At 40.9% G+C, this 27,570-nt stretch overlaps 1 protein-coding gene across 4 annotated transcripts in view; it reads left to right on the top strand.

Annotated features, from left to right (window-relative positions):
- The window catches only part of rock1 (Rho-associated, coiled-coil containing protein kinase 1), a 28,451-nt gene extending 1,162 nt beyond the window's left edge, over positions 1-27,289 (top strand). Inside the window, exons 2-34 of one of the 4 annotated variants that reach the window (XM_034612576.1) lie at positions 9,066-9,147; positions 10,895-10,995; positions 11,164-11,301; positions 11,473-11,648; positions 12,837-12,921; positions 13,088-13,232; positions 13,832-13,970; positions 14,142-14,233; positions 15,061-15,220; positions 15,362-15,431; positions 15,538-15,626; positions 15,857-15,905; positions 16,111-16,246; positions 16,576-16,667; positions 16,755-17,001; positions 17,626-17,732; positions 17,909-18,059; positions 18,783-18,943; positions 19,068-19,252; positions 19,887-19,956; positions 20,053-20,156; positions 20,294-20,459; positions 20,579-20,672; positions 20,936-21,024; positions 21,112-21,303; positions 21,391-21,556; positions 23,303-23,373; positions 23,470-23,558; positions 23,699-23,777; positions 23,929-24,190; positions 24,799-25,006; positions 25,246-25,315; positions 25,733-27,289. In XM_034612576.1, coding sequence (XP_034468467.1) covers positions 9,066-9,147; positions 10,895-10,995; positions 11,164-11,301; positions 11,473-11,648; positions 12,837-12,921; positions 13,088-13,232; positions 13,832-13,970; positions 14,142-14,233; positions 15,061-15,220; positions 15,362-15,431; positions 15,538-15,626; positions 15,857-15,905; positions 16,111-16,246; positions 16,576-16,667; positions 16,755-17,001; positions 17,626-17,732; positions 17,909-18,059; positions 18,783-18,943; positions 19,068-19,252; positions 19,887-19,956; positions 20,053-20,156; positions 20,294-20,459; positions 20,579-20,672; positions 20,936-21,024; positions 21,112-21,303; positions 21,391-21,556; positions 23,303-23,373; positions 23,470-23,558; positions 23,699-23,777; positions 23,929-24,190; positions 24,799-25,006; positions 25,246-25,297 — 4,047 coding nt within the window. In that variant the 3' untranslated portion in view covers positions 25,298-25,315; positions 25,733-27,289. Of the gene's footprint in view, positions 1-9,065; positions 9,148-10,894; positions 10,996-11,163; positions 11,302-11,472; positions 11,649-12,836; positions 12,922-13,087; positions 13,233-13,831; positions 13,971-14,141; positions 14,234-15,060; positions 15,221-15,361; positions 15,432-15,537; positions 15,627-15,856; positions 15,906-16,110; positions 16,247-16,575; positions 16,668-16,754; positions 17,002-17,625; positions 17,733-17,908; positions 18,060-18,782; positions 18,944-19,067; positions 19,253-19,886; positions 19,957-20,052; positions 20,157-20,293; positions 20,460-20,578; positions 20,673-20,935; positions 21,025-21,111; positions 21,304-21,390; positions 21,557-22,206; positions 22,503-23,302; positions 23,374-23,469; positions 23,559-23,698; positions 23,778-23,928; positions 24,191-24,798; positions 25,007-25,245 lie in introns of those variants that run through there. The other 3 variants (XM_034612577.1, XM_034612575.1, XM_034612578.1) reach the window with 3 other exon arrangements.
- Positions 27,290-27,570: the final 281 nt, after the last annotated feature.

Raw genomic sequence — 27,570 nt, 5'->3', positions numbered from 1 at the left:
AAACTGTAATTGCCAGCAATGGGATTGTTATTCAACAACACTGTGCTGTCACCTCTTGATAACCTGGCTGCACTTAAGGAGATTAACACATGTAGAAGCAGTGGTAACTGAATATGACGGACAGATGGCAGCCGTGCATCCCTTCTTCACACCGACACACACACACACACACTTTGGTTCAGGCCAGGTAAAACAAATCGTGCCATGAAGTCTGATCAACTTCTGATCAGCTTCCCCTGCCACCCCCACACACTGATGATGGCTTGTGGCGTCACTGATGTGGCTTGCAGATATAAGGAAGTGGGTGGTTAGGTGTGTTGTTATGTCTACATTCACTTATTGAAGCCTCATTTAAAACGAAGGGCTGCCATGGGAGCCTGTTGTAGCCTGTGCCCCCCCACCCCCCACCCCAGCTGCATCAGTACACCTGTTGGCTGGAGTCTGCTTCCTGTCTACGGGCGGAAGAACTCACAAGTGACTCTCCTGTCTGAGGGAGGAGGGCTGCTCCTGCCACGTGCTAAACCGGACAGCAACACCTCCATGGGTTTTATTTTACGCGGAGGCAATCCCAGGAACTGACTCACTATGGAGTGGATGCCAAGGGGAATGTTGTTGTGTCAAGTGTTTGTTGATATCATGAGCCTCTCAGCTTGGGTGACACTGCCACTGTGTGTTTTCTCAAGGATTGGGCTCTAAGTGACTCATCGGTGCGGTTTGCTTGCTGATGAATGGGTGATAAAGCCAAAAGTCATACGCGTTAATGGATGCATAGGAAATTATCTTTGGCATTTACCTTTTACGTTTGCAGGTATGACTAAGTTTTCACCTAAGGTTCAATGCTCAAACAAGCAAGGGATGATCTCTGTGTACAGTAGTTTCACTGTAATTGCTGGGTGTTGTGCACATAAGGTCATACTCGTTGATTATTAATTCCTCTATCTTAATGTATGGTATGGGACATATTAGCAGGCAAAGTGATATTGGGATAGCAGTCTGTTTTGGGAAGGGGGCTGGTCCTAAAACCCCACCCACCCACCCAATTTGGAGTGTTTGTGTTTAGCTTGACCTCCCATCCTGTTGCAGAAAAGACCAATTAAACTCACCTAAAAGTGCACACGTTCTGCATTTTTAATGGCAAAAAGCTGTGGGGACTGTTCCTGTTGGCAGCCACACACACAAGGGTGTTGTTCCTCTCTCTCCCCCCCCCCCCCACCCCTCTCTGCAATCTCCCCCTGATCAATGAATGGAGGCCTTTTGCTGAGGCTCTCTCTGCCACCATGCAACCCCACCCACAGCTTAATAAAATTCCATGCTAATCAAATAACCTCTTGTCTTTGACTGGCCTGGAGTTCCATGTGTGTCCCAAAGCCATTCTGCACGTCTGGAGAGAGTTGAGAGCAGGCAGGCATCTCTGAGGTAGCTGGGTGTGGGCTCTGCTCTCTACCCATAAACCAAAATTATGTGGACTGAAGACTCATGTTTCTGAAGTCTATGAATCAGGACATTTAACTCATAAAGCAGCCAGCATGCTTGGCTATGAGTAATAGGTTCCATCAGAAAGCACAATACAACCCTTTTACTGGCCATGTTTCTGTACCTGGGTCCTGAGCTGCCAATGCTTTGTGTCTTAAGTGAAGCACTGTTGGGTTTGCACTTTTTCCCACAGAACCCCGGCCTGTGTTGTGTGACGGCGACACATGGCCTGCACCTTACCACTCAGCTCTGAGCTGGCCTATCGAGCAGCGTATTCCAGCCCTGCCGCCCTTATCTGCACCCAGAGAATAAATCCTGCTAGTAGAGAAGAGTGCCTTATCTGGATGGGCTGACCCTTCTCCAATCATTGTCCTCTAGACAGGCTTCTAAGAGCCAATCTGAACAGACAGAATTCCTGACATTGTGATGTGAATGCTCACTGACATAAGGGGACTGAGCATTGCCCATGTATGTCTTACTGTTGGCAGCCGTCAGTAACTTCCATCAAATAATTCTACCGATTGATGTGTCTGAAGTGAACATGGTGGAAATGGTGCGCTTGCGAAAACACAGAACAGAATTTCCCAGTTGCGTTTGCACTTGATCCTAATGTGGCACAGTCTGTTTATCATTTGGTAAATTAGCATGTTTGAGTTGATATGTTTGAACTTGTTTTGCAAGGGCTTTGCCTCCTATTTGAGAAATATAAGGCTTCCTGGCACAGTCTTTGTTCTTACTTTGACACTTGGGGGACATTAGTCTCTCTGCGTTTTGATCCCTCTTTCATCTGCTATTTGGACTCCAAATCAAGGCCAGTAAACCACATTTGTAGACAGTGATTGACTGTGAATGCTGCATTTACATGTTAGGGTGTGTAGTCTTATTATTTGCCGAAATTGCAAAAAGGCTAAATTAGTTATTACGGTTTTAAAGTTATGAGTGGAAACAACTGTTCTATTAATGCATGTTTTGTAGGTCAACACATGCCAGTCATTACCACTCAGATTAGATTTCATCACACAGTGTCTGTGGTGATTGATTGAAGTTCATTGCAGCACATCCGTGTCCATGTGTTTGTAACCAATTAATGGTGCTGAGTGGCATAAAAAAGCTGTTGAGGTTGCATTTTACAGTTACGGTCATAAGAAGCAAATTTAGCTCAATTCTCAGAGTTTCAATATTCAAAGGAAACTATCATACAGCAAAACCAGAGCCTATAAATGTGACTGACAGGTAGAAGGGCAGTCTTCAGTCACTACTGCCTAGAATTCAGCCTTGAGATTGATCGATTCCTATTTGCCTTTCATATTCATATTCAGTGTGCGAACAGTCAGAGTACAATCAATCCTCCTTTTGCCTTTGTTGAGTCCCTGCCCTTGTCTCAGTGACCTTTGCCTTTACTGGACAAGCCTTACCTGCAAGGTGTTGTCTGCACATATACAGCTATAGTGTGTGTATATATCCCTCTGCTAGAGCGAGTTATCTCAGTCAGTCAGGAGTGTAGACACTACATCATATTTTTACATCATGCATGCAGTAGTTTTCATATATAACCTATGTGTAAAACTGCAAAGATTTAGTAAAGTCATATCATATAATCTCATTTAGACATTTGGTCATTAAGTTACCATGAGATGTGAAAGTATTATTCTTTGAAAGACCATACGGGTGGGTTTCTATGTTAAAACTTGTACAGTTGTCTACTGCATACCTTAGTCGTGTGATCTTTTAATAAAGCATGCCATAATATTTTAGGTGGATTTACCTTCCAGAGAGTAATGTCACTGCAGTCCAGTCATCTCCTTCTCTATTTGTTCTTAATGAAAATGTACATGACCTAAATGCTACGTTAGGGTTTAGCATATGTAGTTATTCACTCTGCTTGTGCACAGAGACACATTTATGATAACTGAGATAAATAGCCTTTGTAATAATGCCAGGTGACACTGACTTGAAAGCTCAGTGGAATCTTGGATGCACCAATGGCTATTTCTCACAGCTACATCCTGCAAGACTAAAGTAACTGACAAGTGCATATTCATTGTGGTGGATCATCTTCTCGAAATGTGTTGTAAGTCTCTGCAAGTTGATTTTCATGACATACTGCCCGGAAGCAACAACAATGCTAATAACTTGTCATATGCTTAAGAAAATCATCATTAGTTATACAAGCTAAGTATAATCTGTCGTTAACTGTCTTAAATATAGAACTCCCCAAGCTTGGTTCGTTGAATGACGAATAACATCTTGAGGGGAAATGCATGTGTTTGTAGTAGCTGTCGTAGTCGGCATGTAGTCATTCCGTATTGTCAAAAAGGTTTGGGGCTGCCAGTCGTTAAACTGCTCTCCTCAGCTATTCAGCTTTGAGAACAACAATTGGCAGAGCCATTTGTAGCTCTGCGTTCCCTCAACTGACTGATTATGTGCAGGAATGCATACTAAAAATGATCCAGTCTTTTAATAGCTGAATGCTTTTTTCTTTGATTCACCAATTGACCTTTCCAGTCTCCTGCCCTTTTTTTCGTCTAATTTCTTAAGGGCTACAATGCCAGTTAGTTTTGTCCCAATTACAGTCGACTCCGCGACCCCTGTCCAGTGAAGATGGTAGAAGTGAACTGGAGTCGAAGTTTTAATAAGATGCTCATTTGCCGGGGTGAGGTCATAAATCGTGGGCAGCGCAGGCAGGACAGCAAGAGTTTTTTTTTTTTTCTAAACTTGAGAAGCCAGAGCTCAGTCAGTGGAAACACGTGAGGGCTCTCCGCTGTTGAAATAATTCAATTATATTCTGACATGAAAGCGTTTGTGACAGTGGCTCTCACTCACTGGGACTCAATGGAATGCCCTTGTTTTGCCACCCCTGGGTTCACTGTCACTGCCGCTTATCCAGTGGAGTTGTTAGTTATGAAGTCCTTCTAGGTAAGTGGGATTTCCTGTCAGTAGATATTATGTAGCACAGCAGGAGTGTGCAAAAGGAGTTTGGACCGATTGCTTAGTTACAGATAGACAAGTGAAAATATCACTGGTGGCTTCCAGAATGTACCACATAAATAAATTCCAGAGCACATGGATATGTATTCCCCCTAGATTTCTTCTTGTACCTAAAGTTGTCCATGGAAGTTAGTAGCGAGGAAGCAATGTGGTATTTCATGCTTTGAATGGCTTCATTGGATTGTATGATCACATTTGCAGCCTGCCATGGATCTGCCTTTATTTGCATGGTGAACTGAATGGCTGTCTGCGCATTTGCTCACATGTGGAAAGCATATTGTCTTGAAGAGGTGGCAGAAGAGGAAGTGAGAAGTGGGGCTCGACTCAGGCCAGTCCACATGCCTTGTGCTGGCATGCAGAAAGGGATGATGTGGCTGAGACTCCCATGGAAATTTTAACTCAGACCTTTAATGTCTGGAAAAGAGCTTGTGTGTTGTGTGGATTTCTCTCCCCTAAAGTTTAAAGAAATAATTGCCGTATGTAATGTCAACCACTGGCTTTGTGTGTGTTGTGTAACTATACATTAAAAAAAAAAATATTGACCACATTTCATTAACAGGGCGATGAGATGGTTTTTCATGTTATTATTTAGTAATCCCTGGGATGTGTCGCCCTCTGCTTGAAGCAGCATCAGCAGAAATAGGATAACATGGAGCCCTGCGAGCTCTGGTTTGTTTTCACAGCTATTTTTTTCCCCAAGACTGCCACATAATGAAACATAGCCTGTGGACTGCTACCGCCCAGTGCTTGTTGCAATGAGTGAATCATATGCATGGTTTTACTCCGTCTCTCGTAAGTTGTGAGACTATTGTGTGCGTTCCTTGGTTATGCTGACTCTTTTAAATTTGATAGATTGTCATATGCTCTCGCCTCATTGATTCAAGGCAAATTTAAATTGGAAGAGGTTATCTCATTGCCCAAAGATTAGAGCCACATGCATTCAGATTTAGATCATTGGTGGTTATCTGCACTATTATTGCGTTTTTCCATTTTCTTCTGCACATTTTAATCATTGATGCATTTTTTTTCCTACTGTTTGTGTGGAAAACAGACTCAAACAAACCCCTGAGCCATTGGAAATTTCAGAGCTGCAGTAGAAATACGCATTAAGGAACAATTTCACCTCTGGAAATATATCTCAATTACTTGCTGAGAAAGAACTTTGCCAGTGTCAGTTACTTACATATTTGTTAGCATAGCCTGAGGCTGAGAGTAGTTTGATAGCTAAACCCAAACAGCCGCAATGATCATAAATCCATCACCAGAGGTACCGTATGTCTCTTATATATAATCTGATGATCCTGCTTCTGTGTGTGCATATAGTGATTTAAACAAAGCAGATGTACAAACAAATAAAGGAGACTCTTGATATTGCAGATACATATCTGTGAGGCATTCAGGTACACTTTACAGTTGTCTGGATTTAATGAGCTATAATTTGACATATCATTTTTTCTAAAGATAGAGGTTTTGCAATTTGAGCAAAACTATGGCAACATTGTGTTTTTGCATGAATCGTGGTCCGGTATTGTATGTGCTGGATTTGGCCAAAACAGACTCTTGAACCTGATCATTTTATCCATTAGCAGTTTCTCACTTGATTCTTTTTGTATATTTTACCATATCACAAACATTATATACAGTATCTCAATCAGAGGATCGTATCTGTATTTTCCACTCCTACCACCTCTGTATCGCTGAACACAAATGCCCCTGATATTTTCACGTGACCCCTGTTTCTAAAAGGATAGCTGCAGCAGATACCACAACAGAGCTGCGCTGTTACTGCTTTAAATTACTGATATAGTCTTCTATGTCTTATTTCTGTTAACTTCTTCTGTCAGCTATGTCCTCTTTTATGCAACAATGTGTTTTTTTTTTACACCTTACTGTTTTGTCACACTACTGTTTCAGCATGCGTGCCTTCCGAGTTTCTTTGTTTTTTCCTTCATTTGTTCTACTTTTGGACTAGCCAGCCCCACATGCACCAGCCCTCCACTCCCCGCTCCTTTCCGTCAGTGTTAAGCACTGGTACTGATTGAAAATAAGTCTCACTATGTGTGACTCTGTACTAGGGATAGTTTTTTTTTTTCCTCTCCCTTCCTTCACTTTTTGTTGAGAACTTGTTTGGCCACATACCTAAAATAGCTCTCTGACGTGTACAGTCCTGTTAAGGAATGTTGCTGTGGCTGTCCAGAGTTCTCTGCGGCAGGAAGTTATGCAAACGTGCATTGCTGAGCACAGAGCCTTGTGATTAGGGTCCTGAAGGACTCGGTTCTTCAGCGTTTTTTTTTTCCAGTGCAGGCTGGCTGGATACTGTGTGGCCAACAAGGCCCCTTTTCTCTCCCTGCACATGGTCTGTCTTGTGTAAATGCTCCCTCCTGAAACTCAATTTAAAGTTAGTTTTTTTTCTTTCTTTTAAGCTGAGCAGATGATGGCTCTCAGCTCAGTAATCCTCTCATTAATTTTCCACATTCTGTCTGCTTGAATGTCTATATCGCTCTTGTTGTCCCACCAGCTATTCTTCACCTCCAATTTTTACTTCTTTCCCTCCCACCTGCCTCCCCCCCCTAGTTCCACCCATCCCAGAGGGCGTGTGCTTCTTTCATGTCTCATGGGGGGGGGTATGGCCCTGACCTCTGCTGAGCAGAAGCAGCAGAGTTACTTAAGAGGATTCCTCGCCTCGTCTGAGCTGCTGATTCACCATGTGTCATCATTGTTTTGCTCAGAGATGCAAAAAGAAACACGAGATTATTTCATTGATCGTTCACACTACAGGACTGACAGGATTGCAATAATAGTGACGCCACACATGATAGTTTATGTCAACAAATGAAATCAACTTTTCTTACGTAATTTATGGGTAATTTGAGTCATTTGTTTGGTAACTCAGCCGTAGTATGAGTTTTGGAGAAACATGTAGGCTAGTTGACTTGGTACAGAGTCAGAAATGCTAATTTTCAACACCTAGCTCACTCCCACTTGAATCCATAACAGTATTTTAAATTCAAGTGCTTGTGTGCCTGTCTTGTTTCAGCCATTCTGGATTATGGAAGATTAGATTAAATCCTGCCAGTGGCACTTATGCTCCTGCCTAGCCTGAGGCAAGATAGCCTATACTGTGTGTTTGTTTACAACTCTTGAAATGCCAGTAATGTAACTATCATATGGGTATTTATGCATTGTCCCTTTTTCAGTTTCATTCAACAACACCTCATCCTTAACCCTGTTCTTACAGTTTACAGAGGAGGTACTGGCCCAGTCATGAAAGGGATTCAAATGAGGGTCAGACATTGTCAAGACGGGAGTAGCTCCTGTAACTCCAGTGGGTGTTGCAGCTGTGTATTGTAAAGTCACACAGTTGAGCTCACTGTATGGTTATTCTAAGGCACCACCCTGATGCCTCAGTCATCAAAAGCTACTTAGTTTCACCAGCTGCTTTTATTAGAAACTGAGACCAGGGTGGGAAACGCAGCTTCTCGTCATCCAGCCAGAATGACTGGTGGGTGTTTATAATCTTCCAGGGACAGGAAAAAAACTGGAGCACTAATGTGAAGCACCCTCCTTTTTTTACAGTGTCCAAGCTTTCCTTCTGGATTCATGGGTTTGTAGTAGTGTTGCTGATGGAATGCATCTCATTATCTGACTCAAGCACTGAAATATCGATCTTTCTCAGCACACATGTGCTACATGAGCCGTCTTTTGATGCTTTATGCTTTATACTACGGATATTTTCATGAAATTATCTGGAGGGGCTATATGTGAGAACACAAATGTCATTCTCTACAGTATAACCTCTCAGCCCCCCTTGTAGAATGTCAGAGTGAGACCATGTGAGAATATACAGCAGGAACATTTCTGGAGAAGTGGGTGTGTTGACGTTTCTAACTCGTGACATATGCAAAACTGCTAAAACAAAAAGAACACAAATATTTCAGGATGAAAAAGAGGTGCCATACACATAGAACACAGATGAAGGTGTCAACTTGATGACAATGAGATTGGAGAGCTTTTAGTGATAAGGGCAGATGGCAATGTGTTGTAAACACAAACTTTCCATAGCGGAATTTATATGTTACGTATTGCCTTCGTCTGGAGAATGTTCTGACCCAAATCTTTGGACATATTCATGTCTTAAAATGTCTCTTCAGAGTTCAGATGTGTATTTCTATTATTGTTATAGTAGATGCTTAAGTTTTCTTGTAGAAACACAGAAGAGTGCTTCAGATATCCCTTCAGTTTATTTAAGCTTTTTCAAATGTTATTGTAAATAAATCTTAGTACTGTCCATGTCAGATGTCATGCTAGACATAATTTGAAGCTCCTTTCAATAAACAGCCAGGTTTTGACAAATCCTTCAGTAGATCTGTTATTAATCACTTTAAAAAAAACCGGCATGCTTACATTAGGACTAAAATCTGGGTATTTGTAATAAGCTAAAACCCTCCTAGTCTTTAGTAATTTAATCCAGGCTGGAATCCCACAGCTCCATTTGTTTGAAAGTCTACACTCAGAGCGGTTCTACAGGGCACTGTTCATTTTACATGTAGTGTGGGATGAAGCTGGAGCAGCTTTGTTTATTAACCTTTCTCCTCTCCCCTCAGGACGGCTTGGATGCACTGGTGTATGACCTTGACTTTCCTGCCCTGAGGAAAAACAAGAGCATTGACAACTTCTTGAATAGATGTAAGTAGCTCACATCATGCTTTCTCCTTACGTCCTGATCTCGCCGTGTCTTTCACTTTATAACCATTTGTGTTTGCAGACCCCTGTTACATGTGGGTGTAAGGCTAGGCTCAGAAAAGAAGGCCGTTTTGGGTCACTGCCTCTATGTAGGCTTGGACACAATAGGTGTCTGCTGCTTAGTGTCCCCAACAAAGGGGCTTTCATAAATGGCTGGTGACCCACATGGTGCCTATCGCTATGGCTTCTCTTTTTCAGTGTCCACAGACTGGGGAACCCCCATAACTATGTTTTAGACGAAACAAAAAGTATCAATCGACGACAGAGTGAGGGGGAATCTATCTTTCCATTACAGATCTTTTATATTTGAAACATTCTCTGCATGTCTGAGGTGGCGGCAAAGAGCTAGTGTTATATCTCCATGATGTATGTATTTGATTTCCCAAATTCCACATAGAAAATTTGAATAAACTAAACTGCCATTACGACATTAATATGAATCTTTGGGGGTCGTATAACATGTATTTATTTATGATACAATCCAGATTGTAATATGATAATAACATTTTATTTAGATTTTATTTATTTTGATCTTGTTATCCGCATTTTATCAGTTTGAGGAAAAAACTAAACACCAGAGAGCTGTATTTGAAATATGATCTCAAGCTCCTAAACCCTTGGGCAAAAACTGCCATTAGGCATCTCTTCAATTTTCTGGCTACTGGACTTTTGTGTGTAGCACCAGCGTGTTATAAATGCATTGATGGATATGGACTAATGGACTGGCTTGTCTTGTGAGACACTGGACCTCAGTTGCATGCACAGCCTGAGGGGCTCTTCTGTCTCAATTCTTTACTCCATACAGGCTTTGCACCCTGAATGTATCAGCTGATTGCTCTACTGTATATCTGCTGAGACCTGCTAGAAATAATCCTCCTCCACCCCCCCACACACACTAATACATGTACATACAGTATGTTATCTGCAAAAGCAACATGAAATCCTATTTGTACCATTTGTAAACATGGGTTGTGTGTCTTTTCGGTCCTCTGGCATGATTTCAGGAAGGATTATGATCCCGGGAACCTCTGCACACAGTGGAAATGACTCACTCTCCAATGTTCTTATCCTAATAGCACATGGCTCGCTTTTTATTTTTAGATCAATTGAACTTGGATGCCCCCGCACAACTCCCCTTTTCCATGTTTTCCTGTGCCAGTTGTGACCCATGTGAATCGAAAAATTATCCCTCTCATCCAGCTATGACCAAATTTGGGTGAACACTGAATACTGTCTCCCCTCAGGGAACCAACATTGTTAAATCAGGGAGAGGCCAACTCTCAGCAAGAAACAAACTTTGCTTGAGCGACATTTCTCAGCTGTGCAGAGGCTCTGTCAGCTTTTTCTGTTCTGTTTGCCAGAATACTGGAAGTTCTTATGAAAGTCAGCCTCTGCCACATGTTAGCATGACACCTAATGTTAGATAATGAAAACAGGGTGGCAGTGAGTGGGAGAGTGATATTGCATTTAACAGATAACCCCTACACACTGTTAAAATAAGAACAATCTGCAAGCTCCCTCAGGCATATTATACTGTATCAACTTGATGTCATTGATTATTGCGAACTATAACTGTGGCTGTGATGCTTCAGTGCACAAGACTTTTCTTAGAGGTCACAGCGTTGTTCCGTACATAAATTAAATTTTCTTTTAACATCTGCCTTTGCTTGTTTTTTCTGCCCTTTGTCAGATAAGGAAACTATAAGTAAAATCCGTGATCTACGCATGAAAGCTGAAGACTATGAGGTAGTTAAAGTTATTGGGAGAGGTGCGTTTGGAGAGGTGCAATTGGTAAGTAAGCCATTTTTTGATTTTGGTTGTTTTTCAACTATCTATGAACTTCCAATGCACTCAATATATTTTACCTTCTGAAAAATAATATATTTCTTATTCTCTGCTAACCTTAAGTTTGTGAGAACATCTTGAGTAACTCTGACTTGATTTGTGCTCTTTTTACAGGTAAGACACAGAGCCACATGCAAAGTATACGCCATGAAGCTGCTGAGCAAGTTTGAGATGATCAAGAGATCGGATTCTGCTTTCTTCTGGGAGGAGAGGGACATCATGGCTTTCGCCAGCAGCGGATGGGTAGTGCAGGTATGATTTGTCAGACAAAAAGTATCTCAAACCTATTTCACCTTTGTTTAATGTGATGCCGCACACACACATAAATCCAGTTCCATGTTCCAGTTCCGAGTTTACAATGAAATGCTCGTTTGAGGTATGAATTGGTTTTTCTCTAATAATTTCTCTTTTTTTATTCCACAGCTCTTTTTTGCTTTCCAAGATGATCGCTACCTCTACATGGTAATGGAGTACATGCCCGGTGGCGATTTGGTTAACTTGATGAGCAACTATGACGTCCCCGAGAAGTGGGCCCGCTTTTACACAGCTGAGGTGGTGCTGGCTCTCGATGGAATCCACTCAATGGGCTTTATTCACAGGTAATAATTCAACTAGTCCTTATCTGCAAGTGTGTCCTGTAGGATGTTTGTTTTTATACCTGGGTGGTGCACACTTGTACGCCAGGAGTTGAGCTGAATATTAAAGAATTTGAGAAAGAGTTTGCTAGTCTACCTTTCTCTTGCCCCTGGCTGCCGCTGAAAAATATATATAGTCGAAACTATTTGTTGGTTAGTTCTTTAAATTGGCTGCAATCAAACACATTGATGTGATAAATTTCTACTGGAGCAGATGTGTCTTACCTCTGTGAGGCAGTTCTTCAGTTTTTATTGTCTGTTTGGAAGAGCTCCTGAAACCTTGTCCAAAGCAAATGTCTGGGATCATTTATCTGTTTTGGTCCTTGACAACTGTGAGATATGTAGTAGGATGTGGGTTTGGTGTTAACCTATTTTAAAAACAGGACGTAGTCCTGGGACAAAGACAAGTTTGTAGCATTAATGCTAGCTGGTGGTGTACTGACTATTGTTCTCTACATTACATCTTTTGTATGATACACTACTACTTTTCAAAACGGAGACTCCATCGACTTGAGCCATTTTCTCATAATTTGATGTGAACTAAAAAAAAATTGAACACTTACAGTTTTAGGCTTTAAAATGAGTTGTAGTTCCTGTAAATGTTGTTTTCTTTCGACAATGATTTATAAGATTTAAATGGTCTATTAGAGTTGTTTCTGTTCAATTTAGTTCCATGATGCTGCCTCTAGATCATAAATCTCTCTGCACTGGATGACGCCACTTAATTTCAATATACAACAGGGATACAATATTTTATTTCCCTTTTATTAAATGGTTACTAATATTATTCTTCACACTGAGTTCTTTGCACAGCTGCAGCGGTGGAAAACTCACACTGTGACAGATGTATTAAACAGTTCTCTGCTGTTTTCCCATTAGCTTGCCGAAGGTTGTTGCGAAAAGAAATTTCACAAAGACATAAATTCCCCTCGCTCAATTCCCAACTCCCTTCATACCTCATTACATGTGACCTATCGCTGCAGTGTAGCACCTTCACACAGTCATGATTTGGAGAGCTGTTTTCGTTTAATGGTTCCCTCAAGTCCTTCTTAACTGCACACATACAAACCTGCATAGTACTTCAGTTTTCTTGTGATATGCTTGAGTTTGATGTATTAATATTCGTTTATCACTTTCTTTTTGCCTCTGCAGGGACGTGAAGCCCGATAACATGTTGCTCGACAAAGCAGGCCACTTGAAACTGGCGGACTTTGGGACCTGCATGAAAATGAACAAGGTATCACGATCAGTTTCCCTCATGTTACATTGACGAAATATATTTAAAGTACATCAATTCAAGTCATTATGATTAGGTTGCTTATCATTCATATTTTTCATCTTTTCGAATGATAACATTGAGAGACTTGTATAAAGATCGATTTGAATCTCTTCTCTGTCCTCAGGATGGTATGGTACGATGTGACACAGCAGTGGGAACTCCAGACTACATTTCACCCGAGGTACTGAAATCCCAAGGAGGAGATGGATATTACGGCAGAGAGTGCGACTGGTGGTCGGTGGGAGTGTTCCTGTACGAAATGCTAGTTGGTAAGTATTTCCCGAAAAATTCAATGATTTGAGGTTATTATTAGAGCTCCACTGAATTATCGTTTGATATGAGCCTTTCTCAGTCATATCAGTATCGCTGTTGATGTTTGATGATATGCAGCGATATGAAAAGTCTTATTTTATAGAATGAACAATTTGCGGAAAAGTTTACTACGTCATGAAAAAAAACATATTGTCCAAATTCAAGTACAATACATTTGGTTGTATTTGTTTTCTTTTTAGTTATTTTAGAAAAGTTAATGGTTAAACTGTAAAATATCAAGCCTCAATTACATTTCTTTGTCATAAGGGTTTGATAAAAACATCTTAAGAAGCATTGGCAATTTTTAAAAAACATATATACCGTTAGTGGAAATCTTTTAACCCTTAAAATCATTGCCCAAGCTGTAGTTATTATACCAATCATACATCTTACCCACAATATGAAGATTTGCTCTTTATAAATGATAAAAAAAACTATTTTGAATATGAAACACAAAACATTATTTTCACACACGTTTCCAGAGTGTGTGCTTTATTGAATTTCCTGTAGAAACATCAGTAACCACCGGCTCTTGTTTATCTCATGCTGTGCACAGGCGACACGCCTTTCTATGCAGACTCACTGGTCGGGACCTACAGCAAAATTATGAACCACAAGAATGCCCTGACCTTCCCTGATGTCAGCGACATCTCCAACGATGCCAAGAATCTCATCTGCGCTTTCCTGACTGACAGGTCAGAGAACTACAAAACCAGAACTGGATCATGAAGAGGGTCCTTATCTGTAAACCCTCTCTTGTCAAGTGTTTTCTGGTGTAGAGGAGTGTCTGTGGAAAGAATCTTGAAAGAAATATTCATACCATAGAAGCTGCTCCTTTTTTCAATTTGTCCTCTTAACCCCTTTAGGGAAGTCCGGCTTGGCCGTAACGGTGTAGATGAGATCAAGAGGCATCCTTTCTTCAAGAATGACCAATGGACATGGGAGAACATCAGAGAGAGTAAGAACCTTTTCACTGCTGAGATAACAGATTAATTTCACACCTTCCTTTTCAGTTGGCAGTCTGCTCTTTGTTATTGCAACTGTGTAGCCAGCGACCATGTTTTCCATTTGACCTACTGCAGACAGTTGCAGGAAATTCTTGTAGACGAGCCATTCATTCAGCATCCTATCCAAGACTAAAAGTGATTCCTGGCAGTGCAGCATTTTTGGGGCCAACAAGAGGGGAAGTAGCTCAATGCAAATGTTAATGCGCTGGGATTGACACTGGAGCAGAGAGAGCGATTAGAAATGTAGGGCTAAATCCAGTAGCAGGAGTCCGTCCTTTAGTGGCTTTATATTTAATACTCTACTAGGCTGAAGTCAGCACTTTGGTGTTCGCCCTCCTCCTGTTGTTCCACTGGCTGATCAGCTCTGCGAGCTGGCTGCCTTGCTTTGTTTTAAAGAGAGTTTCAAAAGAAATCTGTGATCCAGAATAACTCCCTGGATTCTGTCTTTTATTTCTCCCAGGTATGAACCTTAAAATATAGCACAGATAACAAAAAGAAGATGTGTGTTGGTGTGAGAGAAAAATAAGAAAACCAAAGCATTTAATGGCCTAATATGATCATATAAGTTTAAATCTATGATTTTTAAAAGGTTGAGAATGATACATTTTGATAGTTAATTGATCTGATTTATATTAAAGTCTCATTCTACTGCTGTTTTCACTAATTTGAGCCCTTTGAATTATGGACTGCGTCTTCACCACATAGTAACATGATGAAATGTGATGGCCCTTTTTTCCTGCATCATCATGAATCTACCATTTCCTTTTGCCACGTGCAGCGGCTGCTCCAGTGGTGCCTGAACTGAGCAGTGACGTTGACACCAGTAACTTTGATGACATTGAGGAGGATAGAGGAGAGGAGGAGACCTTTCCAATACCAAAGGCCTTTGTGGGCAACCAGCTCCCCTTTGTAGGCTTCACCTACTACAGCAATCAGCAGTAAGTCTGCCACACTGCACTCTGTGTTCATGATTACGATACTTATACTTTTTAACTTATTGTAGAAATAGTGTCAGTTTGAGGTTTTTACTTTGACAAAGGTTTTTAGTTTGATGCCCATTAAAAGTGTTATTCTTTCAGCCTTTTGCGCGGCACCGCCACAAAGACCGGTGATAAGCGTAGCAGCTCCACAAAGGAAGACAAGGCTCATGTGAGTAGAAGACCACAATTTTTTTTGGGAAAAAAATCTCAAGATACAGAAAATCTGCCAATTTTCCATCTCATCTCATGCATTCAAATGACATGTTTCTGTTTAGCTGGAAAACCTGCAGAAACGAATCTACCATCTGGAGGAGCAGCTCCACAGTGAGATGCAGCTGAAGGATGAGTTGGAGCAGAAGTGCAGGTATGAAACGCGTTATTTATTCATACACAAAAAACCGCTGCTGATTACATAAACAAACAGGAAATTTGATGCATATTCTTGGACTCAGACACAAGTTAAAACCAGACCTCTGCACGCAGCTATGTACATTATTTCATTTCCATGTAACCTCTACAGTCTGTGGTGTGTGTGTGTGTGTGAAGAGACATTACATTTATTTAAATGTTTGTCTCTAACTCTGCTCTTCCTAGGTCATCGAACACCAAGATCGACAAGATCATGAAAGAACTGGATGAAGAGGTTAATTTGACACCATTTCTCTTTTTTATGGCTAGATTATAATTTCATGATGTTGGCTGCTTTACAGTTATATACATATTAAGAAACACACAGAGGCTCCAGTTTTTACGTTTTAGTAATGAAATTAAGTTGAATACGTTACGAATCAGAGGCTGGATTTAGAAGTGGTTTGTTCTGACAACTGCTCTGTCGTTCTTCACCACAGGCAAACCAGAGGAAGAGTTCAGAGACCAGCATTTCTCTGCTGGAGAAGGACAAGATCATGCTGCAGCACAGATTCACAGAGTACCAAAGAAAAGCTGACCAGGACGCAGAGAAGAGACGCAATTTGGAGAATGAGGGTAAAGATAATGAGGTGCCGCTCATGTATGATTCAGACACTTTGCAATTAAAGTGTAATTGCAGAGTGAAGCGGTGGTTCAGTCCATGTTTGAACATAGTTTGTTTTACATGGTCATCCACCATTTGATGTGGCCAAGACATTTGCCCCACATGGATTACTGGGTATCCTGATGTGATTAGATTTCCCATTGACTTGCTACAGAAGGTGGCACTAAGTGGAATAACAGACTATAAGCTGTTAGAATTGAAGACTTGATATACTGTGCACATGATATCAGGAATTTGTGGCTTTCTCTGTCTTATTCATTTCCTGTGTGTTTTTTAATAGTGTCAACTTTGAAGGAGCAGCTTGAAGATATGAGGAAGATCAGCCAGAACTCGCAGGCCTCGAATGACAAGATCGTCCAGTTGCAGAATCAGGTACAGTACACGCACACGCACAAGCATATCCTGGAGTAGTGAAGCACAAAACTGTATTTCCTCTGACTCTTTGTTTTTGATTGGCAGCTGGAGGGGGCCAACGACCTGCTGCGTGTGGAGTCGGACACGGCGGCGCGGCTGAGGAAAAGCCACACTGAGGTGGCAAAGTCGATGAGCCAGCTGGAGAGTTTGAACCGTGATCTGCAGGAGAGGAGCCGTGCAGCAGACGGAGAGAAGGCGCAGCTGGAGAAAGAGCTTCTGCTTCTTCAGAGCACGCTGGACTCTGAGAGGAGGAACTACAGCCAGGGGTCTGAGGAGATCAGGGAGCTGCAAGGTGACATATTGACACACAAAGGATGACACTGACATATGTGATCCCAACATGTCAAAAACATTGGCTAAAAACCATGACGGCTTGCTAACAGTTGTAGAGTTTATATTGCAAAATTTGATTTAATGTTGATCACAACAGAGTGAAAAGTTTACTTTAAAATGCTGCATGGGAAAGTGTAAAACCCAGACTCAAGGAAAGAAAAGATGTATCAACCTTCAGGAAAAAATGTCATATTTTAAACCATTTCAGTCTTGTTCCAAATCCCTCTTTAAGACTAATAACCTCACCCTCATTCAGACATTTGAGAAAGCTGCACAAATTCCGTATATTGAAAATAAACCAGATTTCAATCTCCAAGGCTTGTCAGACAAGCACTGACAACACCCACCGCAGCCAAACCCATCTCTGATTTATCTGTCGGCCATTCATCTTCTAATGGGAAACAAGAATTTGAAAGTCCTATAATATAGAAGAGATCTAAGGATACTGGAGTAATTTTCTTTTATCAAACAGTATGTCAAAGAAGTATCGAATTGAAACATCTGAATAGCTGGTTAAGAAAAATAGATTTTCATTCAATGAAGACCATAATTCTGATTGTTTGTCTTTATCTTTCATTCACAGCGAGGATGGCAGGAATGCAAGAGGATAACAAAAACTTGAAGCTCAGCCTCTCTAAAGTGGAGGCAGAACGTAAACAGGCCCAGGAGAGAACCAATAACCTGGAGAAGGTATACTTGACTACAGTGCTACACTAAAAGTATTAGTATTTATGCATTTTATGTACATGCTTCTACCCTGTAGAATAATAAGAATTACTCTTGTGTGTTTTGAACAAGATATATATGAAAAGTGGTGTGCTGCGTTTGCTTCATGTTGTTTGCCTGGTTCTCACCCTGCCCTGCAGGAGAAGAACAACCTGGAGATCGACCTGAACTATAAACTCAAGACCTTGCAGCAGCGTCTGGAGCAGGAACAGACTGAGCACAGGGTGACGCGAGCTCAGCTCACTGACAAATATGAGTCTATCGAAGAAGCCAAATCAGCTGCCATGAATGGTATGCCAGTCCTATGTCAGAGCATGCCCTACTCGCTGTTTTTCCAACGTGCTCTTTTCTTTCTACCATCCTGTTTTATCTTCTCTCTCTTTTATATTTTACTTTCCACCTTTTAGTTTATTCGACTTCTTCCTCACACCATCAGCCTCTTCCTGTCTTGTTTTTCTTTCCTGCACTTGCATCAGATTCCCCTCCAGGGGTGGTAAAGATGCGAGGAATTCAAGTAGTCAGTCAGCATGTCAGGACACTGCCTCATTGCATATTAATGCTGGACTCTTTTTGACAATATAATGATGATCTGTCCAGGTGAATTTTTACTTTCCACTTAATGTTCGATGGAATCCAGGAGTCCAGCCTCTCCTTGGCTCATCTTTGTCTGTGTACAGATTTCATCAGTAAATCTGGAATTAGTAAAATGTTTAAACCAGGTTCTTTTGAAACAGAGCTCGGAATATGCACTTGGTGGAAAAAAACACAAAGAGAAAAAAAAGAAATTGTGACAATTGTTAGAAATTGTCACATAGTGTTCTTGCCCTTTCTTGTTCTTCATTGTTCGGTGTCAGATGTGTTGCATATTAGAAAGATGCATTTTTAGGTGTGAACTCTGGGTTACCAAGCGTAGAGAGCATTGAAATCATCACACAAGGTGTTAAGTTTGCCTGATATTCTTTCAGCTGACAGCAGGAAAGAGTTGACTCTTTGTTTTTCATTTTGCTTCTCTAGCTGTTCAGGTGAAGATGTCTGAGGAGAATGGAGCGAGAATGAGAGCTGAGAGCCGGGTAGTGGAGGTGGAGAAGCAGTGCTCAATGCTTGAGTTTGACCTTAAGCAGTCTGTGCAGAAGATGGAGCAGCTGATGAAGCAAAAGGAAAGGCTGGAAGATGATGTGAGTACTCCTTCTCACCCTATCAGTCCTTTTTTAATATTCAGCTAAATAAATAAAGATGTGTGATGTGTGCAGCTTTTGTTTGCATGTGATATCTTACCTCTGTTTTGTCGTGTTTCTCCAGGTGAAGAATCTGCGGATACAGGTAGAGCAGGAGTCGAGCAAACGTGTCCTAGCTCAGAACGACTTGAAGAGCCGCACGCAAGAGGTGGATCGCCTTAGGTGTTCAGAGAAGCAGCTCAAACAGGAGATCAACACAGCCCTAGAGAGTAAACGCTCGCTGGAGTTCCAGCTGGCACAGCTGACCAAGTGAGTGATCTTTATGCATTAAATAGATAAAACAAATTCTAGTTAGATTGAATTATATCTTATTTTCCCATTAAATACTGCATATTTATTGGCCATCCACTTCTTACATCACTCAAGACATTGTCTAATGTGCGTTCAATGAAGCAAAAAATAGGCATGTTTTCTTGGAAAATAGGAACATTTGAGGCAGTTGTGCTTCTTATTTTTACTCTCAAACAAACTAACAGTATCTGCAGCCAGGAATTATTACGTTTTGTTATCGTTGCACTGCCCGGTAATGCTCTTTGGAAGTCAAGGTGTAAATTGCCCTACAATTGCGTGTTATTTTCAAATAAGTGCTATTATTCCAGCTTAGGGGGTGACTATGCCAAAGCTCGTCTGTGACTGCGTTTACACCGCAGGATTAAGGTTTTTGAGTCCACTCTGTGGCTAATCCCCTGGCGAGCACAGCAGCCAGTGCTGCTTGTTGTGCTGCTTGTTGCATTTACTACAGAGGCTGACTTAGAAGCCAGCTCTGTTTGCCCAGATAAGAGTCTTGTTTTGGAAGTGGTCCGACTTATGAGTGTGTAACATCCAGAAACATGGATTTAATGAAGAAATGGAAATTATGCACCTCATGTTTTTGTCGATACAGACAATACAGAGGCAACGAGGGACAGATGAGGGAACTTCAGGACCAACTGGAGGCCGAACAGTATTTTTCTGTGAGTATAAAACCCCACATCTGCCCTTTTCAGTTATGAAACCTACACTTATTCAGTGTGAAATCCATGGTCTTATTCATCTCTGTCCTCTTTCAGACGCTTTACAAAACTCAGGTCAAGGAACTCAAAGAGGAGATTGATGAAAGGAACCGGCAGGTACAAGAAGCTCACAAAAAGGTGCAGGATTTGTGTGGTGAAAGGTAAGAAACTGAATTCTCCTTATGCTCGTATCCCAGTATTGATTATTGACCAGCTAATGTGTTAATGTCATGTTTTGTTCATGTCTAATATGTCCTGTTTTATATAACAATATAAATCTCTTTTATCTTGGACAAAGGGACTCCCTGTCTGCCCAGCTGGATCTGACAGTGACCAAGGCCGAGTCAGAGCAGCTTGCCCGGGCCCTTCAGGAGGAACAGTACTTTGAGCTCAGTCAGGAGAACAAGAAGGCGATGACCAGACATAAACAGGAGATTGTGGAAAGGGAGGGTACCATAACACGGGTGAGCAAAACCTGAAGTAGTTTATCGTCCCCCTCCACCATGACAACAGTATTTTGTTCTTTTGAGGTCAGATGAAATATTAATACATTTTTTGTTTCTACTTTCATGTTTCTGCGCAGCTTGAGGAATCCAATAAAACTCTGACCAAAGATGTGGAGCACCTCAGCAAAGAGAAGACTGATTTGAATGAGAAGCTTAGTACTCAGGAAGAAGGTACTTTCCCTTTGATACACAGAACACACACAGAAAATGCATGATTCTACAATTAAAAATTCAATTTTTTACTTTTTTACTTAGTGGTTAAACGCCACGGTCTGAATTTTCATGATGTTTGCTTCTTGAATTAGAGGGAATTGTTCAGAGATATTCCCTGACAAGTACTGGAATTTGATGTTAAAGAAGTAGTGGGATCCCCGTGATTACCTTTTACGTCTCCCTGCCATATTGTACTTAGCTGACTCCCTTTTCCTTCACAGAGTATGAAGCCCAGAAGGAGGAGATTACAAATACAATCAAGGCCAACTATGACAAGGTCCTCACCACAGAGCGCACACTGAAGACTCAGGTAAAGATGAACCGTTTCAATTCAGATGGTGAACACTGGTAACGCAAGTGGAGAATGGTGGCTGATATATCTACTTGAATCCATCAGGCGGTAAACAAGCTGGCAGAGATCATGAATCGCAAGGACATGAAGCTGGACCACAAGAAAAAGGGCAGTACTGCCGACCTGCGGAAGAAGGAGAAAGAGCACCGCAAACTTCAGCTGGAGCTTAACCAGGAGAAGGAGAAGTTCAACCACATGGCCATCAAGTATCAGAAGGAGTTGAGCGAGATGCAGGGGGTAAGTTAACATCTCAGGTTGCTGGTGGCTCCTGTCGGTGCTTTTTACCTTGTTTACAACCAAAATATCTTCATCTCGCACCAACAGCAACTTGTAGAAGAATGTACGTATCGCAACGAGCTCCAGATGCAGTTGGACAGCAAGGAGAGCGATATCGAGCAGCTTAGGGAGAAACTGAACGACCTGCAACTGCGCATGGATAATTCAAGTGTCACCAGTTTGCAGACAGACGAGACGGACAGCAACATCGCAGGTAAGGTCACAGTTGACGCGAACTGCTTCTGGTATTAACACCAAAGACAGGATTCCCCTTAATGTAGAAATATTTAATATTCATTTTTGATGACTATAGAGTTAAGAAATTGTTATTTTCATCTTCCTCCGCTTGTGTTTTTAAAATAACATACTTCATATGCCAGTTATATAGTCTGGTAAAGTTTTCTTTTGTTAGATCTTGATGTATTGAGTCTTGGTCAATGCAGGTAGTACTATATGCAGACAGGATAAAAGATTAATATGAATAAATCAAAGACAAATACATCTTTAAGATTCTTCCTTTTGGTACTTTTGGCTCTTAAATGTTCCTTCATGTAAAACCTGTTGTCCCTCTCTTTGTGTGTTTCATTTAAACTTTGAGTGAGTTAAAGACATTCTTACCCTCAGAAAATGCTTTGGGCTTTAAATTTAGTAGATTTTCACGTGTAGAAAGCTGAGATGATCATAGATTTATTCAAGCCCAGCTGATCTACTTACTGCCATATGCACAAAACCCATGTTTGGTAATTCCATCTTTTCCTGAAACAAAATCTAACTGAATATGAAGGTACCTTGTTCTAGGTCTATTTTCATGTTTTGCTGGTGTCTGTGGTTAAACAATTCTCTCTTTATTCCCCTCATGTCCAGTTGGTTCTCCTTGCTCTTCTTATCTTTGTAACTTCTATTCCTTTCCCTCTGTGAGTAACTGAGTGGACGAGCTCCGTTTGCCTGGCCTGTGCTGCAGCTGTCGTGTGTTTGTCCTTTTTTTGCCCCTGACTTTCCTTAGTACTCTTTTTTGCCAGAGGTGATAGAAGCATCTCTGATGGGGGGAATTCATGAAACACTTTTGAAAGAAGTCTTACAGAGTGCCTCGTAAATGATATCCATAAGCTGTCGAAGCATTCTGATCAACCAAATTTATCCACTAACATTAACAGGATGTTAAATGACAAATGCTGGCAGTGAATTTGCGTCGTGCCATGACAACGTCAGCCCTAACGGTGAAGTAACCACAGTAGATGAGCGGTTGCTGACTCCACCCTGTGTGAGGTTTAAAGCACATCACTCTCAGCGCCTTTCAAAACGTGTCTTGAAAATGAAAGTGTTTTTTTCTTTTTGAATTCACGGCACTGTGTGCTTCAAACACTTAACACTCTTGTTGTTTTTTTATATCTGTCAGCATGTTCACCCAGAAGTGCTGCTCGTTTTGGAGACCTCCCTCACAGCGTCACATTTAGCAGACAAGCCCCTGTTAGTTCACTGCTCCTGTTTAGCTTGTGTTGTTCCAGCTGCATGCATTTGGAATTATAATTTAACACCAAATAATCTGGTTGTTTCTATTGAAGGAGTGAGTGATCAAGCTTATCTGAAGATAATTAGCACAAATTCCTGCTGCAAAACTATTATTATAACACTTTTAACATGATTATGAATGATAAGATTTTCCATGCTCTGTTAACATGCTGCAAGAAGTTGGATCTATGTCTAATATTCTCTAATATTTTCCTCCAGCATGGGGAGTGTGTAGTAGCAGCATCTAAATTCCTCTCTTGTCACCTACTCCAGTGCCGTTACCTTAACGCTGGCAGAACTCCATCAGGGATTCGCCTGGTGTTATGCAACAATTACTTTTGTCTACTTTTCCCCCCCCCAGTTGAGTTTGGATTGAATCACTGCATGGCCAGTGTTTTTTAAGCACATCGCATTGATTTATAACTTTTTCTACATCTGGGCTGCTTTTCAGAATCCAGATTGGAGGGTTGGCTGTCCATTCCTAATCGTGCTAATATCAAAAGATACGGATGGAAGAAACAGGTATATTGTGCTGATTTGACAGTTCATGTGTTATGTTATGTTGCTATCGCCTTGGACAATGTCAGCCTTTATTTTAATGTGTTTTAACATTTGCAGTATGTGGTGGTGAGCAGTAAGAAGATTCTGTTCTACAATGACGAGCAGGATAAGGAGCAGTCCAACCCTTCAATGGTACTAGATATAGAGTAAGTATTCTTTGTTCCTGTCCTTGTCACATGCGTACTTCTACAAAACAGAGGTAATGTTGCACGGCTTGTGCTTACAGGTCAGAAGTTCTGACAGATTTACTGATGTGTAATTGCTAATTCTGTGTCTTCTTGTGCAGTAAACTATTTCATGTGAGACCAGTCACTCAAGGAGACGTGTACCGGGCTGAGACAGAAGAGATTCCAAGGATATTCCAGGTACGAGGCTCTTTCCTGTCCTGGAGTCGTCTCTCTGTCATGTCTCTTCCGCTACTACATCTGATGTCCGATTTACATTCCACTCGGCCTCAGAAAGGCATATTTAAAGTCAGGGTTTCTGACGAGACGCTCCTTTTTCTCTTGTTTGCAGATTCTGTATGCCAACGAGGGGGAGTGCAGGAAGGACGCGGAAATGGAGACGGTCCCTCAAGGCGACAAGACCAACTGCCTCCCACACAAAGGTCACGAGTTCATCCCTACGCTATATCACTTCCCTTCAAACTGTGAGGCCTGCTCCAAGCCTCTGTGGCACGTCTTCAAGCCGCCTCCGGCCCTGGAGTGTCGCCGCTGCCACGTCAAGTGCCACAAGGACCATCTCGACAAAAAGGAGGATGTTATTGCTCCTTGCAAAGGTAAACAGCCAGCACTCTGGTTCGTGTTGGTCTTAAGTTGTGATAAACACAGTTTTACTCTTAATAGCTTTTATATATTATACATATAGTTACTTTATAGTTATAGCTAATGAGTTGTCATTGAATATTAATGTTTAAGGTACTTGTCCAGTTGATGTTGAAGCCATAAAGTAGACATGGCTGTATAAGTGTTGATAAGATTCACAAAGACTTATTTAAGCAATGTTGAAAGCTGCAAGAAATCTGCCTAGATTAAACCAAACTCATTAAGAGTCTTTGTGAATAGTTTTAAATTGTAAGATGTATGCATTATGCATTTATCTTCCGATGTGTTATGTTTTTGAAATTCAATTTAACTTAAACATGAAGTACAAATCCAACAAATTGTCAATAAGCTCTTATATAATTCAATATATCCTGATAGGAAATTAATAATTTGAGCCATTCTTAAAGCACAAATAGAAACAAATACATACTGGTTCTTTAAATGTTTTAAACTATAGATTGGACAAACCAAACCACTGAAATGTGTCAGTTTTGTTTGTTAAAACTTTGATGTTTGTGCTTTGACGTTTCTCCTTCACGTCACCTTTCCCCGTCCCCTACAGTAAACTACGATGTGACCTCTGCCCGGGACATGCTTCTGCTCGCCCTGACACAAGACGAGCAGAAGAAATGGATTGGTCACCTGGGAAAGAAGATTCCCAAGACCCCGCCATCTACCTTTTCAAGAGCCTCTCCTCGTTCCATGTCCACTCGCTCTGGACCAAACCAGTCCTTCCGCAGGAACCCTAAAAGCAATACAGGAAAGCTGAGGTAACTTGACAAATTCTGTGCTTTTGAACTGTCTCTAATAATTTTTTCATTCTGTTTTTTTTTTTTCAGTCACTATGTTCAAATAGTTATAGCTAACTGCATGACCTACATACAAGCACTGTTATATTGGCCGTAAAGTGAGGGTGTGCTGAGGTCAGAAATCTTATTTTATCCCGTCTGGAGGGCTGAGATGTGGTCGAGTCAGTCACATGACCTGCTGTTTGTCTCCTGTGTTGTAGCAGAGCGCAGTCCAGCCTCCAAGCAGCAGACACAACATCCAGCACTTGTTGACAGGAACATCTTCAGAAAGTGTTGATTTTTTTTTTTTTTAAGACTTTTGTCTCCAGCATTAAACTTGTCTATTTATTAATTGTGTTACCGGGTGCTTCTAACACGAGACACTTCCTGATTGGTTGGTTGGTTGGTTGGTTGGACTCCTGGGCTCTTTCCAGTTGACACTGTGGATTCTTGTTTTTCTAATTGGCACTAATGTGTTGTTGGGTTCAGTAACTAACTTTATAGACTTACTGTACAGTTCTGGTTAGAATGATCCACATTAAGGATTTTTTAAAATACCTGTCGAACATGATGCAAAGGTGTTAACGGTGTAGCTGTGTCTGTAAACAAGCTTTCCTGCTGTATGTTGACTCAGATTGGGTTACTAACCGACTTTGAGATGTTTCCTTCTTCCTTTCACTGGACACCTGTCTCTATTCTTTCTTTCAGCTAACCATCTGAACCGTTCCTCATCCTCAAAAACGGAGAAACCTGTATTACGTAGAAAATTCATTAAAAGGAAAAAAAGTATATCAATAAAAAAAATAAAAAAAACAGCGCTGGAGAATTGCAACACATGTCAGACACAAGGCATCGTGGACATAAAGAGGCCTTTCTTCAAGAGAAACACCATCATCCAACTCAGCAAACTTGCAGCTCTCCATTTCTACCAGAAGATGGCACACTTGTCTGGAACTAAACGTGGACTGTGCAGCGATATATAGACTCATGTCATTGGAGCCATTCTGTGTTTCATATCATATGACAGTTCTGATGGAAACAGGAAGGTAAACTGGGGGTTTTGCTGGGACTCCTGTGGTTGTGTGTTTGGTTTAAGGTACTGTCATACAGGGATTTCAGATCTGCAGTGAGTGGTTTGTGTCTCAGGGGTGGAAAATAAATATCTTATTTTGTAATTTCTTTCCCCACCTGACGGATACTCGAGCTACATGCAAGCATACATCTGTTTTCAGCTTCAAGAAAAAAGAAAAGAAAAGAAAAATGACCGATGCCTTCATCTAACGTCTCTGGCCCTTTTTGCCTTTATTCTTATCACTCTGCGAGTCACTTATCAGGTTTGGGAGGGAGTATTGGGACACAAGTATTAGATGTTTTGAGTATTGAGTGAGGAGCATGCAAGATCATCATTTAAATCTATGCATTATTTTTATTATAATTATTTTTATTGCTCCAAGCCATAAGGAATATTCCATTGTAATGGCATATAGGAGTCCTGAAACTTAATTGATTTTCTTTTGTTTATTTGGTACATTGTAATATTTTTTTTCATTTTTTTTTTTTTTTTTTTGTAATGTATTGCCTTACATTGATTCATAGATACATGGTTCAAAAGGAAAACATTAAGTTAACAAATGTAAAACTGCACTGTTTGAATTGTAAATTATTTGTAGAAGACTAAACAGGTGTAGCATTTGGCCCACCTAGTGCCTTAACGTTTGGATATTGATTTTACTGCCATATCTGTTTGTTTGTTCATTTTCTTTCTCCAAAAAACAAGACAAATCTTAACTCTTCCACCATCTGTTTTTTTAAGAAATCGCCACACATTTGTGGTTTTATCAGAATTCACTTTCTCTGGTTTAAGTATATGATATATATATATTAGATTACCTCTTTATGGACACACTGCAATAGAGCTAGTGTGTCAAAACGAAGTCCCCCAGACTGGGTTCATATCATATGACAAATTTTGGGATGGTGTACTCAAAGCGATTCTACCTGTGTCAATGATTGTCCTTGTTACAAGTACAAGTTGTGTCTCTAACACGGTAATGTCCCGTTAATGCAGACCCCCACAGTGTATATAGTAAGAGAGACATGAGGATTATGGAATACTGCCGCAATCTTTTCATCTGTAACGTTTTGTTCAGTTAAAAAAAAAAAAAGCACTGGAACTATGATCTACTCTTGTCTTGGATAATTTGCATGGTTAATTGCATTGGAGTCCGCACTGATGGATATGTCAATAAACATATCTTTATCATTCATTGTTTTCTAGTTTTCACTGCAGCTACCGATTAATGGCTTGTTTTTTAATAGGAGGCTAATACATGGAACCATTTTAATAGTAGATCACTAAATAAGCAAAGAGGTTCACTGCCCCAGGGTCTCCAGACTTACTACGTGCCATCTGGTTTGTATTTATATAACTTGAGAACTGGGGATATGTTGTGTAGATGTGCAGTATCTGACCTCAGGGGCCCTAATGTGGATTATCTTTATAAAAACATTTTTAAATTTTAAAGCCAGGTCTGAAAGAGGCTCTA

This window comes from Hippoglossus hippoglossus, chromosome 17, assembly GCF_009819705.1.
Source record: "Hippoglossus hippoglossus isolate fHipHip1 chromosome 17, fHipHip1.pri, whole genome shotgun sequence".
Lineage (NCBI taxonomy): Eukaryota > Metazoa > Chordata > Actinopteri > Pleuronectiformes > Pleuronectidae > Hippoglossus > Hippoglossus hippoglossus.
This window is presented reverse-complemented; position numbering and strand designations above follow the sequence as displayed.